At 40.9% G+C, this 21,721-nt stretch overlaps 1 protein-coding gene across 1 annotated transcript in view; it reads left to right on the top strand.

Annotated features, from left to right (window-relative positions):
- Nucleotides 1-1,467: 1,467 nt before the first annotated feature.
- LOC117017182 (solute carrier family 5 member 4-like) overlaps nucleotides 1,468-21,721 on the top strand; it is a 31,641-nt gene continuing 11,387 nt past the window's right edge. Inside the window, 13 exon segments of the mRNA XM_033097105.1 lie at nucleotides 1,468-1,596; nucleotides 2,269-2,340; nucleotides 3,895-3,999; nucleotides 6,219-6,278; nucleotides 8,854-8,958; nucleotides 12,691-12,796; nucleotides 14,088-14,168; nucleotides 16,279-16,302; nucleotides 16,305-16,334; nucleotides 16,337-16,402; nucleotides 16,405-16,496; nucleotides 19,548-19,683; nucleotides 21,343-21,450. Of these exon segments, the coding sequence (XP_032952996.1) occupies nucleotides 1,468-1,596; nucleotides 2,269-2,340; nucleotides 3,895-3,999; nucleotides 6,219-6,278; nucleotides 8,854-8,958; nucleotides 12,691-12,796; nucleotides 14,088-14,168; nucleotides 16,279-16,302; nucleotides 16,305-16,334; nucleotides 16,337-16,402; nucleotides 16,405-16,496; nucleotides 19,548-19,683; nucleotides 21,343-21,450 (1,114 nt within the window).

The following is a 21,721-nucleotide window of genomic DNA, read 5'->3' as shown; positions in this document are numbered from 1 at the left end:
ACGACTTGAACACGTCTGAGGATGGCTATAATTTTAAAAACTGAAAATAACAAGTGTTGGTGAATATGTGAAGAAACTGGTACCCTTGTGCATTGCTGGTGGGAAAGTACAATAGTGCAGCTTCTTAGAAAACAGTTTAGTGCTTCTATAAAAGGTTAAACATGTTGTCCTATGACCCAGCAACTCTATTTCTAGATATATACTCAAAAGAGCTGAAAACAGGCACCCAAACAGATATTTGAACACCAATGTTCATAGCAGCATTACTCACAATAGCTAACAGGTGGAAACAACCCAAATGTCCATCGACAGATATATGAATAACCAAAATGTGGTGTATACATGCAATGGAATATTATTCAGCCTTGAAAAGGAATACAATTCTGATACATTCTACAACATGGATGCACCTTGAAAACATGCTAAGTGAAATAAACCCAACACATAAGGACAAATATTGTATGATCCCACTTATGTGAGATTCCTAGAACAGGCTAATTCAGAGAAAGAATGTAGAATAGAGGTTCCAAGAGGCTGGGAAGAGGGAGGAATGGGGAGTTATTGTTTATTGGGTACAAAACTTCTGTTAGGAATAATGGCAAGGTTCTAAAAACAGATAGTGGTGATGGTCGTACAATATGGCAAATGTACTAATGCCACCGAATTGTACACTTCAAAGTCGTGACAATAGTAAATTTTATGTGTTATGTATACTTTACCACAATAAAAATATGGGGGGGAAAGAGTGTTGAGGCTTCACTTTTAACTTCAGGCAATGGAGGGGTCACGGGCATTGAGTGCTAAAATCACTACCACATGCTTTTAGGTTGATTCACCCATTGTCGAAACCTCGCGCCCAGCCCACTGCACAGCCCTGTCGGCCCCCTCTCCACATGCAACGCTCATAGAGCCCCTTTCTGTCCCGCATGGGTCACCATAGTCCTGAAGTGTCATATGATGCCACCTTAGATTACCTGTTCCAGAAAAATATGGGGTTTTGGAACCCATGGAATACACAACTAACTTCACTTTCAAGGAGTATAATTCCTTGGTCAGGAATCTTATCTGCTCTGTAAGGGACCCTCACCCCCTATCCCTCCTGACCCTTTTCTGACCCTTTAACCTGTGGCCTTCCCTCGTTGTCCCCATCATCTCTCCCTAATCTTCATTCAACCAGGTCAAATCTTCTTAAAGACCCTGTCTTTCCACACAGGAACCACCCCACCCTCCACCTCCAATTCTCACTCCGTTTCTTGTCTCTCAGCCCTCATTCTCACATTCCACTTAGACCAACGCTTGACTGCTGGAGGGCCAGGGTCTCAGAGTTGGAGAGAAAAGGTTTAAAGGTCCCTATGCTCAGGAGCTGGTACTGATAGCCTGCCCCACCTGCTCGAGGCTGATCATTAACCCAGAGCCTATATAAAGGAAAGGGCCATTCCTGGGATGGAGACAACATCGCCTGCAGCCATGGCCAGCACGTTGAGCCCCAGCACTGGGACCCCAAGCCCTCCTGAGATGTCAGAGCGCATCCGAAACGCTGCTGACATCTCCGTCATTGTTGTCTATTTCATGGTGGTGATGGCTGTCGGGCTGTGGGTATGTAGCAACTCCTTGGGGCTTTTAGGGTGGGAACAAAGCTTGGGGTAAAACATGTAAAGGAGGGAACTGTGTGGTGCGATAAGGCTGAGAGAACAGTAACAACTGTCACAGATTTCATTGTCCTTCTCTCAGAATCATTTTCTTGCACTGACTTAATTGGTTCTCCTAACAACTCCGGCGTGTGAACGGAGCCAGCACTGGGAACTTCAGACCTCCTCTGTTCAGCATCTCCAGCGTGTGGCATAACGAATAGAGACATTATTTTTATTATCTCACTTCTTTTCTTTTCCTTTGTTATTTGCTCACTCTCTTAGTTGAGTTGGAGGCTTAATGCATTGGTGCTCCTTCTTTCCTTTTAGTAATGAGTTTGAGGCTGCAAATTTTCTTCCAAGCACAGCTTCGGTGATACCGCACATCGTTTTCATAAATGAAAGTAAACAGAGCAATTAGGACCAACATTGAGGAATAAGATTTCCTAAAGTCCCTGAGATCCCATGAAACTACAATTTTGAGGCCCTCTACAAATTGATGCTATATCACGGTTTCCAGGAAAATGTTTCTTCAGGAGAGCGGGAAGAGGTCACTTTCCTCAGCAGCCTGGCCAGTCTCTGGGGCGTCTTGGCTGCATCTGCTGTGCTTTGACTGTCACGTATCTTCCCTTCCGCTCAGGCCATGCTGAAGACCAACCGGGGCACTGTTGGAGGCTTCTTCCTGGCTGGTCGAGACGTGGCCTGGTGGCCGGTGAGTGGGTCAGAGTTTCCTGGAGAGAAGTGTCCTGTGTGTGTGGTGTGTGTTTAAGAGTAAATGAAGGAAACCATGGCTGCTGCCTAAATCCCTGACCTCAGGGCTCTGCCCCACTGGTCCACTAAAGGACTGTATGTCACCAATTATGACAGCAGGTGTAGTGTGGCATTTGAGAAAACCCAAATCAGCTCTGCTTCAGTATTCTTTTGCCCTGGTCCTCATCAAGAATCTCCTCCTGTCTTGGCCCTGACGATCCCCAGCAGACTCCTTCTCTGTTCCCAACCCTGAGCTAATGCTGCCCCTCTTGGGTAGGTGAGTGTCCCCTGCTGCTTTCCTCCTTCAACAACCAGCTCAAGCCCTGCTTCATCTGAGAAGCCTCACCCTGCGCTATCGCCTGAATATCTAGTCCTTTGTTCCGTGCAGCTGTCACAGTGGAAGTGTGTGCCCTGTGGTGGTGCCAGTGGTGATGCCTCTTTGACTCTGGCCCAGTTGGTGTCTTCCTTGCTGGGTTCTGATGTCCGGTCTGCTTGGCAAGAGTCTCATTGCCACAGAGGGTACGTCTTCTTCTCTGAACCCATGCACTGTCAGCTGTGCGGGGCATACAGTGAGTGCTCAGTACATGCTTCCTTCACAGATCTGCTGACTAAATAAGATGAGGGGAAGTGGAGATCAGTAAATGACCTGGCCAGGATGGCTGAAGCAAACCAATTGCAACCTCGAAATGGGTGTCCAACCAATCCCATAGCCACAAATGAACTGAATCCCATCCCCTGGTCCCAAATGCCTGAATAGAAAAGGTGATTTTTACAGAGGGCTGAAACGATGGGAACAGAAGAACAGGCGCTGCAGGGGTCTCACACCTCAATTCTGTTCAGTCAGCACAGGTGCTCATCGGTGCTCCCTCAAGAGATCTCTCTTGATCTTTGGGATTTAAGAATAGTAGACAATACGATGGGAAGGCGGGTGGATTAAAAAAGGGTGCTTAGAGCCATAAGGATGAAGAGGCACCCCCTTCTACCCAATTTTGGGTTCCTTGAGGCTGACTGAAAGGGCCGATGGCAGGTCTGGCAGTTCTTGGCCACGGACAGGCTGAACTTGGAGCATTCAGATAGATAGATTCATGTTCCTCTCAAACAGGCATCAGCAAGCTCTTCTGTAAAGTGGCAGGTTGGAAGTACTTTAGAGTTTGTGGGCCGACACAGCCCGTTGCAACCACACCACTGGGCCATTGCAGCACAGAAGCAGCCGCAGTCAATACGTAAAACAGCGAGCATGGCTGTGTTCCAATAAAACGATTTCTGGACACTGGAATTTGAATTTCATATAATTTCACAAGATATCATTCTTCGTTAGATTTTTTTAACCATTCCAAAATGTAAAAGTACTCTCAGCTTACCAACCATGCAAAAACTTAGATTCAGCCCACAGGCCGTAGTTGGCTGACTCCCGCCCTAAGGAGTAGAGACGGAAGCATCTCAATATTGACTTGCTTTCATGAAGTCTGATTTGAATCTTTGAACCCTGATCCCAGTGTGTTCTCTTGGATTCCAGATGGGTGCCTCTCTCTTCGCCAGTAACATCGGCAGTGGCCACTTTGTGGGGCTGGCGGGGACCGGAGCGGCTTCAGGAATTGCCACTGCAGCGTTTGAATGGAATGTAAGTGAGTGCATAGGCTTTTTCCTTTCGATCAAAACTCTGTCCACGTATGCTTTTCTGGGAATCCGTATAGGATAAATTCCTCTTTGGTTTGATTTCCATTTTTCCTTCTCCTAACCCACCCATTGTTTGAAATTCAGGGCCTCCCTTGTGCATTCCTATTCTACCTGGGCCATTCCAGTCACATCCCCCACCTCTGAGACTTTGCTCAAGCAGTTATTGCCCTCCCTGAGCAATTATACTCTGTGTCCAGCTCTGAACTGGATGCAGGCAATAGAAAAATGTGAAAGCAATGGTCCCTTCTTTGAGAAGCTTACATCCCTGTGGGAGAGACAGGTGTGAATTCACTGCAGTGTAGACAGCACAGGGAGAGAGGCATGCATGGAGTCTGAGAGATTTCACACAGGACAGGCATCCATCCGAAACAATGGGTGGGGTGTGACATATGTCAAGGGAGCTTCCTAGTGCTGACGCCACATGGATGCATAGAAACTGACCGAGTGCCTCCTGATTAAGAAAGTGACAGCAGAGTAAGGAGTGAATGATTTAGAGACAGTAGGTAGAATCTGCAAGATATTGTGATTGAGTTCCTAACTGGTCTACTGCCATTTTACCAGTAGAAGTTGTGTTCCCTTCATTAGACCTTAAATTTTTAAGGACAGGGACCATCTCCTCTTATGTCACTTATAGCCTCCTCATTTAGCTCTTGGCTGAGCACATGCCATAAATATTCCTTGAGTTGTCTGAGGTTTTTTTTCTCTGTTCTTTCCTCTTACCTTTGTCTAGTGTTTGCATGTTCATATGTCTGTATATCAGTCAGTGGGAGATGCTTATATGGAAGAAAGTTGGATCATAGTAATTGTGTGAACAGACCATCCCAGGATGGACTCAGCAAGTAACCTTGAGTCATAACAAATACCAGTGACCCTCCCTTGTTGAAGATTTTGCCTCTAGTTTTACTTCAGCTGTATTGGGGACCAGAATGGACCCAGCCTGTGGTCCAGCCTATGGGTCCAGACATGGCCTATGGCCTTAGTTTTGTCTTGATAGTGCCATGGACTCCTGAAAGGAGCCAGCCTCCAGAGGCTTGGACAAAATGTCCTATGGCCCCAGTAGGTGTGATTATAAGGCTGCCGAGAACCTGGCTTTTTTAGCTTGTGACCTTGGGCCTCTTTAATCTCCATGAGGCTCAGATTCCCCCTTTATAAGACAGAAATAACTGTGCTTATCTGCCTCACCTGGTTGTTGTGAGAATAGCATGAGTGATATATGGAAAGACTCTTTGTAAACATTAATATTAATACAAGATTATACTATTATCATTATTATAAGTGGCAAGACTTGGGGGATACCGGGAATATCCTCGTATCTGCAAATTTCTTTCTCATTGCTTTGTCGTTCTGTATATAATGCCTGCCAGGCAAGAATTTCTTTTGGCAAAGATGGTATGACTTTCCAGTGGTCCAGCTGTGCTCAGATCTATTATCTTCTGTCCATTTTTCACCATGCATCTTTTGTCACATCCTAAGCCTCCAGAAATGGCAGGTCCTTGAATAACATTATTTCATTCAATGTCATTTTGTTATAATGTTGATAAGAAAACAAAATTCATTCCCAGCCAGGGCCACTGTCCGTGGAGTTTGCACATTCTCTCCATGTCTGTGTGCGTTTTCTCTGGGTACTCCAGTTTCCTGAGATGAATTGGCATGTCTAAATTTTCCCAGTCTGAGTGTGTGTGTGTGGGGGGGGGCGGTGTGCAGCCTGCGCTGAAAGGGAGTCCTGTCCAGGCTTGATTTTCACCTTGCATCGTGAGCTGCCAGGAGAGGCTTCAGCCGCCTCGACCCTGAACTGGAATAAGCAGGTTGGAAAATAATTATCTTACTTGTTTTAATTAATCTTTAAGATTAAATGAATGTGTAACTCACATTTATCTCAATGTTTAAGATTAGAAGTGTTTGGGGTCTTTATTTAGAAGCGTGGTGATGTTTTTGTGACCAGAAATGTGCTGTGGGAACTTAACTCTAGTTTGTATCAATTAGCCTATGGGAAAATTAGTTTAGTTATACATCATTTTGTTTAAAGTTGCAGTTTCCAAGAACCTATCAACAACATTAAGTGAGAACTTACTGTATTTTATTTTCAAACTCAGAGATCATGAAGTGACAAGGCACACAAGCCAAGCCTCTCTCACTTCACACTCTTTCCTTGGTTTCTTGTAGGCCCTGTTCCTGTTGCTGGTCCTAGGGTGGTTCTTTGTCCCCATATACATCAAGGCAGGGGTGAGTATACAGAGGTGTTCTCAGCACATCTGTCAGGCGTCTATGTATTCGCTCATTCTTTCTGCTCAGTCATGAAACCTGGGTAATATCACTTGTCCTAGGATTTCTGGGCTCACATTAACATCAGCCCACTAAGTGCTGCCAGACTGCTTTTGCAAATGGCTGCAGTCAGCTGTTCCCTGGCCATCACTATTGTAAGGGTTCCCATTTTCCCACATCCTTACCAACACATGGCATTTTCATTCATTCTAATTCTTGCCATTCTGACATTTGTAAAGTGGTATCTTTTTTTTAATAAAGCGGTAGGATATACCATAGCTATGGTGGCTCCCCTTTAACGTGGGTGTTGCCAACTACCGTGTTTCCCCAAATAACTTAGCCAGACAATCAGCTCTAATGCGTCTTTTGGAGCAAAAATTATATAAGACCTGGTCTTATTTTACTATAACCGTGTCTTATAATATCATATAATATAATATCTATATAAACCAGGTATCATCTCCGTAATATAATATATATCTATATATCATTAATAATAATATATAATATAATATATAACCGGGTCTTATATTCGCCAACGAACACCAAAAAACATAGAGCTGATTGTCCGGTAGGTTTTATTTTCGGGGAAACAGGGTAACTGGGGCACTGCTCTGTCTCCCTGAGTCCTGTTTCCACTTTTGTTCCTTTTGCTGCTGGTGCTCAGACCATGAGTACTGCGTTCTGAAATAATTCCTGGGATGAGGGTGCTCAGGGGGCAAGCCTTCTGGCTAGGCCCTCTGCAAGTCACCATATAGTCCCCATTTGCTCATCCTGGGGTCCCTCTAGCTCCAGGCTTGAACAAACTCTGTTGGATGATGCTGTCCTTGGTTCAAGGGCCTGTAAAAAAATAAAATAAATAACTGGAACCACTTTAAAAAAGAGTTGGAGCTGCCATCCCAGAGGAACTGCCTTGTGTGTCTTATGCCTTGCAAGGCATAAGCTCTGTTTGGAATGTTAAAACAGAGCAAAATAACCTTTGGCCTAAAGCAAGCTTGTATCCTAAAGAATTGTTTAGAAAAAATAACAAGGAAGCAGATATTAAGACTACTGGACTGATGACTACGGTACTGGAAATTAAAAACATTGCTTAGAATTAACATCACTATGTTAGCTTTTATTCACCAATAGAAATGCCTTCCTTCTATTGTTGCAATTGTTTCTCCTTCCCTTTCTCATAAATACCTCTTGCCTTTGTCTCCTAATCAGAACACTATCTGGGCTTCTGTCTGAATCAGTGCTTCCCAAATTGCTATTCTTTGATCTCAAATAAATGCTTGTCACCTCTTACTTTGAAAAGTCTTTTATTTTTAGGTTAGCAGACCCATGCCGCAAAGCTCATGCATGTGTTCTTGGATGTGCATTATCCTCTTTCAGGGGCTTCTCACTGTTTCTGAACCACCAAGAATTCCCCTTCTTGTTTTTGAAAATATTATACAAATATTTAAACATTCTTTTATGCTGGAGGAGATTAAATCATGAGCTCAATCTGCTACGATGAAACAGAAAGCTTTTTATGCTACACATCACAGTTGATCTCATATTTCAGTAGAGATAGTCACAGTTTCGCTAGATTTGTATAATTCTCGTCTTTCCAATAATGATACACATAAATATATACCCAAATATATATTTGCATTTTGTTCAATTATCAATTTATTATGTAACACAATTGTGGTTCATCATTTACAATATTTTTTTAGTAGACTTCAACATTATTGATAAAAATAATAAAAATTATTTGTTGAGTGCATTTGGTGGTGGTGTAGGAATTTTACATCTACTTTTTTTTCAATTTATTCAAAAAGTCTCTTAGTAAAATACAAGCATAAAAGTTTCCATAAAGAGTTCCACTGAAAGGAATATTGTGCTGGGACTATAAATTGGTACAGAATAGATTTTCTGAAAGACAATATAACAACAGCTATCAAAAACCTTAAAAATTTTCTTGTTCCAGACACAAAAGTCTATTTTTTTTAATTAAAATTTATTGAGGTGATAATAGTAAAATTATGTAGGTTTCAAGTGTACAATTCTGTAATGCATCATCTATAAATCACATTGTGTGTTCACCACCCAGAGTCAGTACTCCTTCCATCACCATATGTTTGATACAATTTACCCTTATCTACAACCCTCCTCCCCGCTTACCCTCTGGTAACCACTAAACTATTGTCTATGTCTATGCATTTTTGTTTGTTTATTTGTTTGCCTTGTTCTTTTTTTACATCTACCTTCATATGAAACACCCACTTTACAAAAGGAAAAAAATGGAGTTTCAGGGAGATTGTCATTTGCTAAAGGTCAGCCTTCTAGTAAATGTCAGTGCTGGGAACAGATCCCAAGACTGTCTGATTCCAACATCTGTGTTCATTCCAGCCTTGCTGCTCTTCCAAGGAACTGTGCCTTTTTCGCCTCTCTGATTTCCCAAGGTGCCACACATGAGCTTTCCCGCTCTTAGGTGCTTAGTAAATGTTCAATAATCTGAACGTGCTGGGATCTCCAGGCGAGTCCCTGTTGCTGTTTGTCTCCACAGGTGATGACCATGCCGGAATACCTGAGGAAGCGGTTTGGTGGGAAGCGACTCCAGATCTACCTGTCCGTCCTCTCCCTTTTCATCTGTGTGGCTTTGAGAATCTCAGTGAGTTCAGTGCTCCTGGCATTTTAGCTTCACCAGGTTGTTTTGATGGGGCTAGAGCGCCATCAGAGAACCAGGTGTGTGGACTATTAACTATAAACAGGGTCAAGCTATATGGATGTCTTAAAGTACTTGGGGTTCTCTCTACCAAGGTTTTTATGGGATGAAAGGGCTTCAGAGACCCTGCATTCATAGAGTAAAATAATTTCAAGTCATGAAAGGCTCCAGAGTGTAATCTCACCCTTTTATTAAGGATATGAGAAAAATGGATGTACAGGAAAAAAACAAAAGGTCTCATTCAAGTAGCACAGCTATCTAGTAGCAGAAAAGAGGAGGATTCTTTGGCCCCCTGCCTCTCCACTGCACAATAATCTCTTTATTCTCTTTGTCAGAGCCAGTCTATTTATTTTCAGCTTGATTATCTGACATGTGAACCAGAAGGAAAGTGCTATGTATTATGATACTGACTTTTCTTAAATTTATTTTATCTAAGACCACCCCTATAAAACAGATATCACAAATAAGTGTTAAAAAGAATTCTAAAGTTTGTATAAAGTTAAATTTATTGGAGATAATCACTAAGGGAAGAAGAAAGGAATTTGAAGATTCAGCAGCACGTGTAGAAAACAAAGAAAGAGTAACTCGTTTGTTTCTCATGTTTGTTTCTCATGACTGATGAGTTAATCTCCTACAAGTTCATAGTCTAGGCAGTTCATGAGAGAATAAGCTGACCCCCACTATTTCTCTTCTGTTGAGCTGAGTCATTGGTGGAAGTAAACCAGCTGCTTAGATTAGATGGCATGAGCCCTCCTGATGCAATGTGAGCATTTCCCAGCACTTACTGTGTGTTATTGAGCTCCATGCTGGGGTTAACAAAGATTCCTGTGCACTAGGAGTTCACCATATGGTTAAGGAGATAAGAATTTAACTATGAAATTGTTCACACTTCATGACAATATCTGCAAACATATTACAATGGGAGCTGGAATCAAGTGGATAGACAAGTACAGGAGACGTGTCATGGACACCCAGGAAAGGGAGTGTTCCCTGCTGGGTGAAAGTGGAGGTTGTCCTCATGGGGGGGGGGCTAGAAGGCACTTAAACAAGCCCCCAGGACTGGAAAATTAGGAGAGGCCAAGGGAAGCAGAGGAGCTTGCAATGTCCCACAAGTGGGTGGGACTTAATGATCTCCCAGTTCTCCTCAGTCTCTGACATATCCAGCTTTGTGGTCCTAGAGAGCATGAACAAGGTGCTGGAGCAGAATGACAGAGTGTCATAGGGGCCCCAAGGGATGCAGCCTCCTGCGGTGGAAGTTTCCTGGTGGTGGGGAGAAGATGGAACGATGAGGAGCTGAATGGACTGTGCAAAGTCTGTGGTCAGCTGGAAAGATACCATAGCAGGAGTCCATTCTTACCTACATGGTTATGTTTTAAGTGATGTTAATAATGATTAATCTCAGACATGACCTTTTGTGCACTATTACACTGATAACAGATTTTGTCCTGGTTACTCATTGAACAGATCATTATAAGGAGTTCGGACAGGACAGCTGTGACAATCCTCCCCTGCTACTGGTTTGAAAAAGTTCATCATGTTCGCTGGTCTCACCCTCCAATAATACATACACTGAGAATCATTGTAGACACAATGCGCCTTTACCCCTAAATGTTTCAGTCCCTGTGCCTTACAGACATTGACGCTCTGTTAGAAAACCACACTGCAAATTTTTTAAATCAGAAAATTAAGTTTGATACAAACTAATATGTAACCTACAAACTTTGTTCCGATATTGAAAATGGTCCTAATGTCCTTCAAGAGCAAAAGAAAATCCTGGATCATGGAAAGCTTCCTTTTTATGAGAAATACTTTATAATCATTGTTAATATAATTAATTCATTGAATTGTACATGACAAAAAGTCAAGTTTTATTATATATATATATGTATATATATATATATATATATCCACAATAAAAAATCATTGTTAATATAAGCTACTTATATATAATTTCAAAATCATCAATTTAACGTCTTAATTGTACTATATAAGAGAAACAGAAGTCAAGGAATTCATAATAAGATCATGAGTGTTTTAATAGGAAAATGATAAGGTGTGAACACGCAAGTCCTCATGCAGAGGTTAAATAATTGCCCGCCATCTAGGTCAGTACGAATGTGACAGCTATAAATGCAGACAGATGCAGGTATGTTTCATGGCAACTCAAACACGAGTGACATCTCAGTACGTGATATCTTTTCTGAAATGGTAAATAATTGTTTGATAAATATTCAATTTTATAAAATGTACAATCTTCCCTCAATTTGCACAGTAGTTGCATTCCTTGAAAACCCACTGATAACAAAGTTGCAGGAAACATTTTGTGTTTGTAACACAGAGTTAGGTTCTAGGCTCAGATAATCGAGAACAGGCTTTTCACCAACATGAATGTCTGGCGAGATGATAACATGTCAAGTTTTATTTCAACTCTTAGGGAGGAAAAAAACCACCGTCTCCTGTGACACTCCTTCCAAACCAAAGTGCTACAAAGAAATCTACCTCTAATTTTTCTGACTCTGAATCCTGCCCCTTTTCCCTTTCCCTCACCTCACTCATGCTTTCCTTTGCCTTAGTTTCCATGATCAATCCTAATAACTACTCTTCAGCACATAGCCTCGATTTCTTTGCCAATCTCCCCTTTCATTGAATTCCCCTAGCAAAACTCCAACCCCGAGTGAATCCAGCTTCCCACTTACTCTGTGCCTACATCCAGGTAGTTTACTTCTGTGTTTCTAACTAGCATCCTTATATGCTATGCTTATATGCTCTGTTTTGGTTTGGTTTTTTATTTTCGATGTGGAGCCTGGTGGCATCAGAGTTGAAGGGGCAGATCCAAAGGGGGCCAGCACAAGTTGTGTTGAGGAAACATCAGGGAAACTAGGAAGCATACTTGGGGTCCAGGAGTCCAGACAGAGCTGGGTGGACATGATCTTAGAGTCTCTCTGCACAACTCCCTGCTGACCTCTAAATCTCAACCAATAATCCTTTTGCCTGTGTTTTTTAAAATACTTTCCCTGGTCCTCTCAATGACTATTCCAAACTCTTCATAACTTTTTTGGCTCCTGGACCTCTGCCTCTTATCAGAAAGCCTCACCTCGCACTTTATGTAGAAAATTTAGACATGAACCATGTACATCCCACCCCATCCCATTCAAATAGTCTACATTTGCCTCATTCTTTTCTTCTTCCCACCACTCTGAAGGTGAGGACTCTTCCTTTTGTCAAAGGTCACCCCCTCAGCCTATGCCTACTCTTGATCCCATCTCCTGTCAATGTCTCTGGCTATTTGCTTCATAATTACCACCCCCTCCATCGTATTGTACCACTTACTTTCTACTACCCCAAACATGCTCAAGTATCTTCCTTTCTAACATAACCATTGCTTACTCTGGGACTCCTCTATCTGCTACCCTAGCTTTTATTGTTGTTTCTCTACTGGCAATCATGAAAGAGTAGTCTACACAAGCTGTAGTATTTTCCATTCACTCACTCATTGTTCTTCTCTATGGTCAGTCTAATAATTAATCCTCTGAGGATGAGATCTGGCTTCCAAGGACTTCATAACTGGATCGCAGAGATGACACGCGTAGCTACCGTAAATATTAGTGGGAAGTCATCAGTGAACAGCTAAGTGATGTAACATATGTTTCTTTTCTGTTATAACTGTTCCCTTTCTAGTTGGACATATTTTCTGGAGCCATATTCATCAAGCTGGCCCTGGGATTGGACCTTTACCTGGCGATCTTCATCCTCTTGGCCATCACTGCTATCTACACGATCACTGGTGAGTTCACTGCATGGTTAGCTCAATCACGCTATCTTCTGCTCATCTCCCCCCAACCTGCAATTAGCAACCTCAGTGTTAGTGCTGTCATCGCCAAGATAAGGATATCCTTTTATTCCCATTCAGAGTCAGCACAACCTAGAATCACAACTAGAATGAAGGAGACAGAGTCCTCAGTATTAGGCATGAGCCCCTTGATCGAGGATAGTGACATGGTGGGTGGGGGAAAACGCTCATTTGGCTCAGCTCTGTGTTCGGTACCTAGCTGGGCATTTGGAATCCAGAGTATCATACACATGGGAGGTCAGGATGAAATAACAACTCGTACATGAGACTGGCAAATCCAAGGCAGGGCCCAAATGAATATAAGATGCCAGGGCATGGAAGTGGGCTCTGAGTGGCAGAATCAGGAGAGGAGAACGAGAGCAGTGGGTTGCTTGTGGGGAGAAGGTATGTGGCAAGAGTCCAAGTAGGCATTCATGAGCCAGCTACATTGGTATAGTGTCTCACGCACACTGACTTATGAAAAGTCAAGTACACCAGCTCAGTTGGAAAAAAGAAAGAAAAATAAAAGCTTGAATAATCAAGACAGTCTGGAGCCATTTTCATACATTAAATAAGTGAGAGATGAATAAGCTGAATTCTTTCAGCTATACAGAGGGTCCCCCAAAAATGTATACACATTTTAAGAAGGGAAGAAACTGTATTAAAATTGTAATACTCAATATATACTGATAACAAAAGATGAATACAAGTCACATTTGACTTCTGCAATTATAAGGGGTGCTCAAAGTGGTTACCATCAGTGCAATTTTAATTCAGTTTCTTCCTTTCTTAAAATGTGTATACATTTTTTGGCACCCTCTGTATTTAAATAAATTGAATAAATTATCATAATGCATTGAGTAAGTGTCAGAATAAGCGAGAGACGAGGGCATGAATCACCTGTTTTCAGGATCACTCTTTTTCTCTATGACACCCTCACGAAGGAGCCCTCTTATTGACTAAGTCTAGTGAGTCTAGAGTTAAAAGAGTAGTTGTTGTACGCACAACATTGCAGCAAAACACAAATTAACAACTATATCTGGTACTCCACTATTGAAACAATGATATGTTCCCACACTGGAGCAAAAACAACTGTGGCCAAGAGGAGCTTGTGGCCCATGCAGGAGCTTTTCATATATTCTCTGCTGAGTCATTTCCAGGGTTTGGGTAGAGGATAACCAAGAGGTAAAGGCAAATAGATGAGGGCACATGAATAAAACTGGTTTTTTTTTCTTCCTCTCCACAGGGGGCTTGGCTTCGGTTATTTACACAGATACTTTGCAGACCATCGTCATGCTGATAGGTTCTTTTATTCTCATGGGGTTTGGTAAGTGATGACCCTATGAGAAAAGCCCTGGGGCCAGAAATCATAGTATTTGTGTCTGTTCAGGCTGTTCCCTCTTTACTGCTGCCTCCCAGTTCTGCCTGGTCACATTTCCCATCATTTATATAATTCACATCTTTGAAATGTCTGCCCAACTTCTTTCTTGCTGTACTCTCTCAGCATGAAGAAATGAGGGAGAAGAACTTAACTTCCTTTACAAAAAATTGTTGTTCGGGTTAATTATCTTGTTTCCTCTTCCTACCTTTGTGTTCAGAATGAACAAAATTAATATCCTTGGGCTGATAATTTTACAAAAATATTGGTGCATTGGAGTCAATGCACAGAAACCCTTCAGTTACATAAAAGGTTCATAAAATGAAGGATTAAACATTAGGGGAAATTTAGGTAATTGAATATTATTTCATTGTGACTGTTTTGGATGGAAATTATTAAAGTACATTACTCACTCTATTATTAGAATATACAAACACAGCTTGGATTTTCCTTTATGACTCTTACTTATTAGTATCATCAGTTCATTCTCTTCGGCAAGCACTACTGATGAATCAATTTACAGCTCACTAATTTTGGGGTTTTTTTATTATAGTATTTGTTTATCTTTGCATAGGAAATCCATGTACACTGTAAAAAGGACATAGGGTGAAAATAAATGTCTTCATCACTCTCCTGTCCTGCAGCCACCATGCTCCATCTGCTCAAGCTGTACTATATATAACATTTCTGAATATGTATGCACCTAATCACAAAGCTTGAAGATACATGAAGCAAAAAGCAACAGAATTGCAAAAACAACAAAGTTGGTGATTTTAACACAATGTGGCTGCCATTAGTCACATAAGGCTATTTAAATTAAATTAAGTAAAATTAAAAATTCAGTTTCTCATTTGCCTAGCCATTTTTCAAGTGCTTAATATATGGCTATTGGACAGCACAGATATAGAACAGTTTCATCATTGCAGAAAGTTCTGTTGCACAGTGCTGCCCCAGAGGCAACTATTGGTATCAATTCCTTGTGAACTTTCTATTTAGTTAGCCAGAACTCCTATACTATTCTTGTTCATGGTTCTTTGGTTTCTCACCTTAGTTACGCACTCCATAGCATCAGGCTCTCTAAGTCTCACTTCTTCCATTCTTAGGATAAGGAGTAGGGACTCTCTCATCCTCTAGGGTCCCTCATGTATTTTTGTTACAAACCATATTCCCCTTATCAAAACAATTTCCTTGTATTGTCTATATCCTTCACTAGGTTGAGTTCCTGCCTTGCAAATTCATTTTGCACAGGATCCCAGCACAATATTTGGCACATACAAACATTTTTGTTTGTTAAATAAGTACTGACGAAGTAAATTAATGTCAACCTCAACTCTACGAATGTATAATACTCCAACGATTTTTGCATCATTTCAACCTAAGATGCCTGGGCACATCTTTCTCGGCTATCCATCTACTGTGGTTCTTTTCTACACCTGTCTAGACTTTCCACACCCCCAGTGGGCTGAGTCTTCCCATTTCCCCTCACCACATATAATCTGCTTCCTCCAGTTTCTGCTTCTTATCTTCCCAATTTTTTATTGTAACATAAGTACAACATCGTAATGCACCAGAAAGCCAGACTGTGCATAATAAGCTCAGACCAGCCACGCTCTACGTCCGAAAGAGAGGCCATCACTTATGGGCCCTTTCAGAGGAGTTTGGGGCTTTCTGATGGCTGATTTTATCAGGCTTACTCTGTTAGCTCACTTTCGGGTGTGTTTCTGCTCTGGGTGGTTATGAGACATCAATATCAATCTGTTGGATAACAGTTTTATCTTTACCATTAAGCCAGACACTAAATCAAAATTTTCAAGAGTACCATAAGGAGAAAAATGGAAAGGTAATTTGCTTTATAGACTTTGCAAAAGTAAATCTGATAGCATGGGTAATGCCCAGTGGAGGTACTATAATAGAAAGACATGGATCCTGGGAGAAGGACATTGAGAATTTGACTTGGCTGATTGGAGGTGCTGGGTTACCGCCACCATAAGGAATAAGTATGAACACTGGGTGTCTTAGAATGCTGTTACACATTTTATTTCGTACAATGCCTTTTCAGCATTTGCCGAAGTCGGAGGCTATGAGAGTTTACAGAGAAGTATATGAATGCCATCCCATCCTAGTCGAGGGGGACAACCTGACAATTAGCTCCAAATGCTACACTCCTCAGGCAGACTCATTCCACATTTTCGAGATCCCATCACCGGGGATATTCCATGGCCAGGAATGATAGTCGGAATGACCATCGTAGCTGCGTGGTACTGGTGCACAGATCAGGTAAAGTGCGTGTGTGGTGTGTGAATATGTTTATGTTATTCTTTTTCCTCTCATAGGAAAACATCTAGTTTTTATTTTGTGTACATACATCATTTAAAAAGTCAAACTCTTCTACAAAGCTTGTGAAAAATAGCTGTCTGGTGTCCCTGTCTCTACCCTATTTCTTATCTCTCAAAGGAAAACACCTTCAGCTCCTTCAATTACGTATTTTGGTATGTATTAATATTTCTATTCTCCATAGCCTTGTACTCGATGTATGGCTTGTAAACCATTGGCATGGATGTCACCTTGGAGCCCATTAGAAATAAACACTTTCGGATGCTACCCAGGCCCACTGAATCAGAATTTGCTATAAATTTGATCCCCAGATTTTTCAAATGAAAGCTTCTCCATCTTGGTTTTCAAATTTTTGCGTTTTTCTTTGGCTTCCCATAATGAGAGTTGAGGGTGTCCCTCTTTCAACTTTCCGTTCTCAATCCCACACAAGCATACTTCCTTGTCCTCCCACCCTCCCAGTAGATCTAATTCACGATTTTGGTGAGATCAGCATTGAGTGCTACCATTTTTGTGACTACACAATAATAATTCATAGCTGAGCCACATGATATTCTCTGATTTGTCTTTAGCTTTTTCTCTTCTCTAGGTAAATAATTTTTCTAGTAAATAATTATTAATTTTTTGTTTTAAATTTTCTTGGTAATTATTACTCGTTAAACATCAAGCCCTCTGCACATTATCTAATTCTCCTCTAATACTTACAAACACATCAAGTATTCTACCAACTCTTTGCCTCATTTTCTCCCAGAGCCTTTGGCTTCTCACAAACTGTCAAGTTGTTCTCTATGCTTGGTGCCCATCCTAATCCAGGACCCCACTCACTACCATATTTGGGATTCCCTTATCCTCGTTCTTGTGTTATATCTCCTATTTCTAGTATTCCATATCATCTTCTTTCTGGGTTTACTTCTTCTTTCAGGACAATTGAATTATCCAGTAAATTCTTGTGAAAGACAGGAGACAAATTTATTGTGAATTTACATACTTGAAAATGTCTTTATTCCAACTTTTCCTAAAATGATTCTCTGGCTATATGCATATTTCTAGATTGGAAATAATTTTCCCAAAGTCATAGATTCATTGTCTTCTGACTTCCACCATTACTTGAGAAGCCTGAAGGTATTCATGATTCTTTGGATGTCACCTGTCTTTTCTCTCTGGAACCTTGTTTTTCCTTTGTTCAGTGTTCTGAAATTTCACCACAATGTACTATGGATGGGGAGATTATTTCTTTAATTACTTCCATTTTTCTTTCTTTTGGGGACTTTGTATTTTGGGGTATTCCTTGGCTGGTTCTCTGGTGTTCTTAGCTTTTCTTCCCATCTTCCATCTCTTAGTCTTTTGCTCTACTCTCTAGGAGACTTCCTCAAGTTTATCTTCAAGTTTTTCTGCCTTTGTATATATAACTTCCAAGATCTTGTTTATGTCTCCTGGATGTTCTTTCTTATAGTATTTAAGTTTGTTTTTATTATTTTAAAGTTTTCCTTACTGTAAATAGTCTCTGTTAGCTCAAATTTGTAATTTCACAATTTTAACCCATCTTGAATCAACGGTCACTTGTGATATTATAGTGGAATCAGTTTTCTTTTCTTTATATAATAAACTGATTTTCTCAGCGTATTTACCAAAGAATGAATACTTTCATCATTGACATGTAAAACCATCTTTATTATTTACATTTTGCATCTGACCACCTGACTTGTCTCCTACAAGTGGCCTCACATTCACCCTAAGTTCTGACGCCTGATGTCTGCTCACAGGGATCCCCTCCTCACCTGTAGTTTGCATTGTTCCTCCAACTGTCTGCTTGTAGCCCTCTATCTAAAAATATCACCTGCTCCCCAGCACTAAATGACACTGCTGCAATCCCTAACATATTTGTCTCTCCAAAGAGAATTAAGCAGCGGGAAAAAATCCCTATTTTTCTGACATTCCTTGAGAAGAAAAATGTCAAGAAGTTATGGCATTATGGGTAGAAATCCTGATTGGCTAGAAAATTCTTAGTCAAGAGATTACATAATTTAAGTACAAATTATGAAATTATATGAATTGGTTTTCCCGGGACCACCATATTTCATTCATAACTCAATGAGGTCCTCAGAATATTCTGAAGAAATCTAGAGATGAATGTCTCAGGGTTCTATTCTGATGGCTGATTGACTCTGTGGAAATGGGCTTGATTTCCCAACGGGACAATTGCTCCCCAATAGTAGAGCGATACTAATGAGTATGTTGCTTATTTAGTGCCTACAACATCAAAGGCACAACTTGTAGCAAAGATCAGTAGTGACAGCTTTATAGCTAGAGGAGCACATGGCCATTGTTGCAATGCAGCCTGGGATCTGTAAACATATTTTAACAGCAGTGATGTGTAGTGAATTTTATGTACCAAGAGTCTTACAAACATTATATCAAATATTCAGAATGCCCTACAAGAGATAACCCTATTTAGAGATGAGAAACTTGAAACTCACAGAAGTCAAATACTCATGTAAGAGGAGCAAAGATTCTCTACTTTTTCGGTCTGCCTGATTTCACTTAGCATAATGATTTCACTGATATGTGGTATATAAAACTGAAAACAACACAGGAACAAGACAAACAAATGAAGAAACAAAAACTCATATACACAGACAATAGTTTAGTGGTTACCAGAAGGTAAGAGGAGAGGGGGGTGGGAGATGAGGGTGAAGGATCAAAAATATATGGTTGATGGAAGGAGACTGACTCCGGGTGGTGAACACACAATGTGATATATAGATGATATGTTACAGAATTGCACACCTGAAACCTATGTAATTGTCACCCCAATAAACTTTAATTTAAAAAAAAAGAATAACAAGGATTCAAGTCCTGATTTTACTCTGAAGCTCATTATTCTCCCCTAGTCATGACCCTATTTTTCATTGTAACATTAATCCCTGAAAAGAGGCACTCCCCTTCTGTGACCTCATCCTCTGGTTGCTTCATGACTATGGCATGTTTTCCCGGCAGGTCATTGTGCAGCGCTGCCTATCAGGCAAGGACATGTCTCACGTGAAGGCCGCCTGCATCATGTGTGGGTACCTGAAGCTGCTGCCCATGTTTCTCATGGTGATGCCGGGGATGATCAGCCGCATCCTGTACACAGGCAAGTCCTGAACCCATGAATCTTCTTTTTTTACGCTTGAATTCTGAGCAGTGGCTTTAAGATGTATTAAAATCTTCATAACTAGAAAACCCATTATGTATGGAGGTAAAAACAGAATTCCATCTTGAATCAATGGTCACTTGTGATATTAGAGTGGAATCAGTTTTCTGGGGGGGGGAATCAGTTTTCAAGGGGGTAAACAATAAATGAGGTGGAGATAACAGCTTGTGCAGAGGGTCAGAAGCAAGACAAAACAACGGTATATTTGACATTCTGTTTCCTTATCCCTTTTTATACCGTGTGACTGTCTCCTTGTACTCATTTGAGACTGTTTTGTTCTGTTTTCATGAGTGGCTTAGGTTTAAGAAAGTCTAGAGGATAATGCAGGAGGATGAAGTAGAACTGGGAAAATATGAGTTAGGTGAGCTGTGGTGTGAAGTCCAGGACATCTCTGACTGACAAGGTCTTAGAGATGCACTGTCACTTCTTGCTCCCTCTAAGATGGTTAGAGAACTGTACCCACTTTCACTGTTTGGGGGTTGTTTGAGGTACTTTAATTTCTGAGTCAGCTGAGAGTAGCTACTAAAATTGAAAATCTTCCTCAAAAATCAACTTTCTTTCTTTATCATGAAAAGTGAAGGAAATATGGCAGAACATTTCTTGGCTAATTGAAACCTCTGGTTTTAATTGGGGCAACGCATCAGATAACACTGAATCCACTTCATGTTTTCTCAACTAGGCATCAGTTTATTTAGCTGAAATCTTGTTAAGATGAACATCAAGTAACTGACATCCCTTCTTATGGCAACATTCAGTGTTGTTTATTACAATAAAAAACGTAATGCATAGATATCAACAAGTAGGGAGTGACCAAAGATATTACTGTATACCATCTTTACGGAAAATTTCACACAAGAGAATAAAGACTATCTCAAAACTTGGGAAAATGCTGAAGTTATTATTATTATGTAGAAAAACATATGACATATTACCTCAACAATTACCATATCTATACAAAAAAGACATTTCTCTGTGAAAAAAAGGATCAGAAGGAATAAAGACTAAAAGAAGCTAATGTGCTAACATGTTAGTATTCTGGGTGATGTTTTCAATTTTTGCTGTCTGTTGTCATAATATTGTAAGCAATAAAAAGGTATTGTAAAACTGTCAGGATGAAGTGAGACATCATCCCACATGGGGCGTCATCCCAACAACCATTACAAGTGATACCTCTTCTTAGATGTTGATGGGGAAAAATGGGCTAAATGACTGCATACAGGACTAACTTCCTGGGTAGCGGTGGTGGTGGTGGTGGTGGTTTTAACTCTGGAGTTCTGTGCTTCTGGGAGGATTTATGCTCTTGCAGCTTTTCTGGAGGATGGAATCAGCTCCCTCTGTCTGGTTTAATGCTCTAGTTGGGCCACACCCCAAAGAAGAACCCTGCCCCTTAGGTAGTACAAGGAGAACTACAGGTGTGAGAGTCACTTAGCAAATCATATTCTGGGCAAAGAAGGGCCAGATCCATGGTATGGAATTCAAAGCTGACTCTCCAGTTTCTTCTCACTTATGATCTTACAACTTGTCTCTATGCCCAGTGGTTGTAGATCTTACCTGTTTGGGCCCCACTTACTAAATCCACTTTTCTAAATCTATCCTCAGAGAAGGTGGCCTGTGTCGTCCCTTCTGAATGTGTGAAACACTGTGGCACTGAAGTCGGCTGCACTAACTATGCCTACCCAATGCTGGTAATGGAACTGATGCCTGACGGTAAGATGTCCGTGCTCAGATGAACGAACTGATTTTTCTAAATGTGATGATAGATAGATAGATATACAAATATAGGTATAGATAATGGAACATTATTCATCCTTAAAAAGGAAAGACATGCTGCCATTTATGACAACACAGCTGAATGAACCTGAAGGACATTATGCAAAGTAAAATAAACCAGACACAAAATGACAACTACTTCATGACGTCGCTTCCATGTGGAATCTGAAGAAGTGGAACTCACAGAAGCAGAGAAGAGTATGGTGGT

The sequence above is a fragment of the Rhinolophus ferrumequinum genome, chromosome 25 (assembly GCF_004115265.2).
Source record: "Rhinolophus ferrumequinum isolate MPI-CBG mRhiFer1 chromosome 25, mRhiFer1_v1.p, whole genome shotgun sequence".
In the NCBI taxonomy this organism is placed as follows: domain Eukaryota; kingdom Metazoa; phylum Chordata; class Mammalia; order Chiroptera; family Rhinolophidae; genus Rhinolophus; species Rhinolophus ferrumequinum.
Note: the sequence above shows the minus strand (reverse complement) of the source record. Positions and strands in the feature narration are given on the sequence as shown.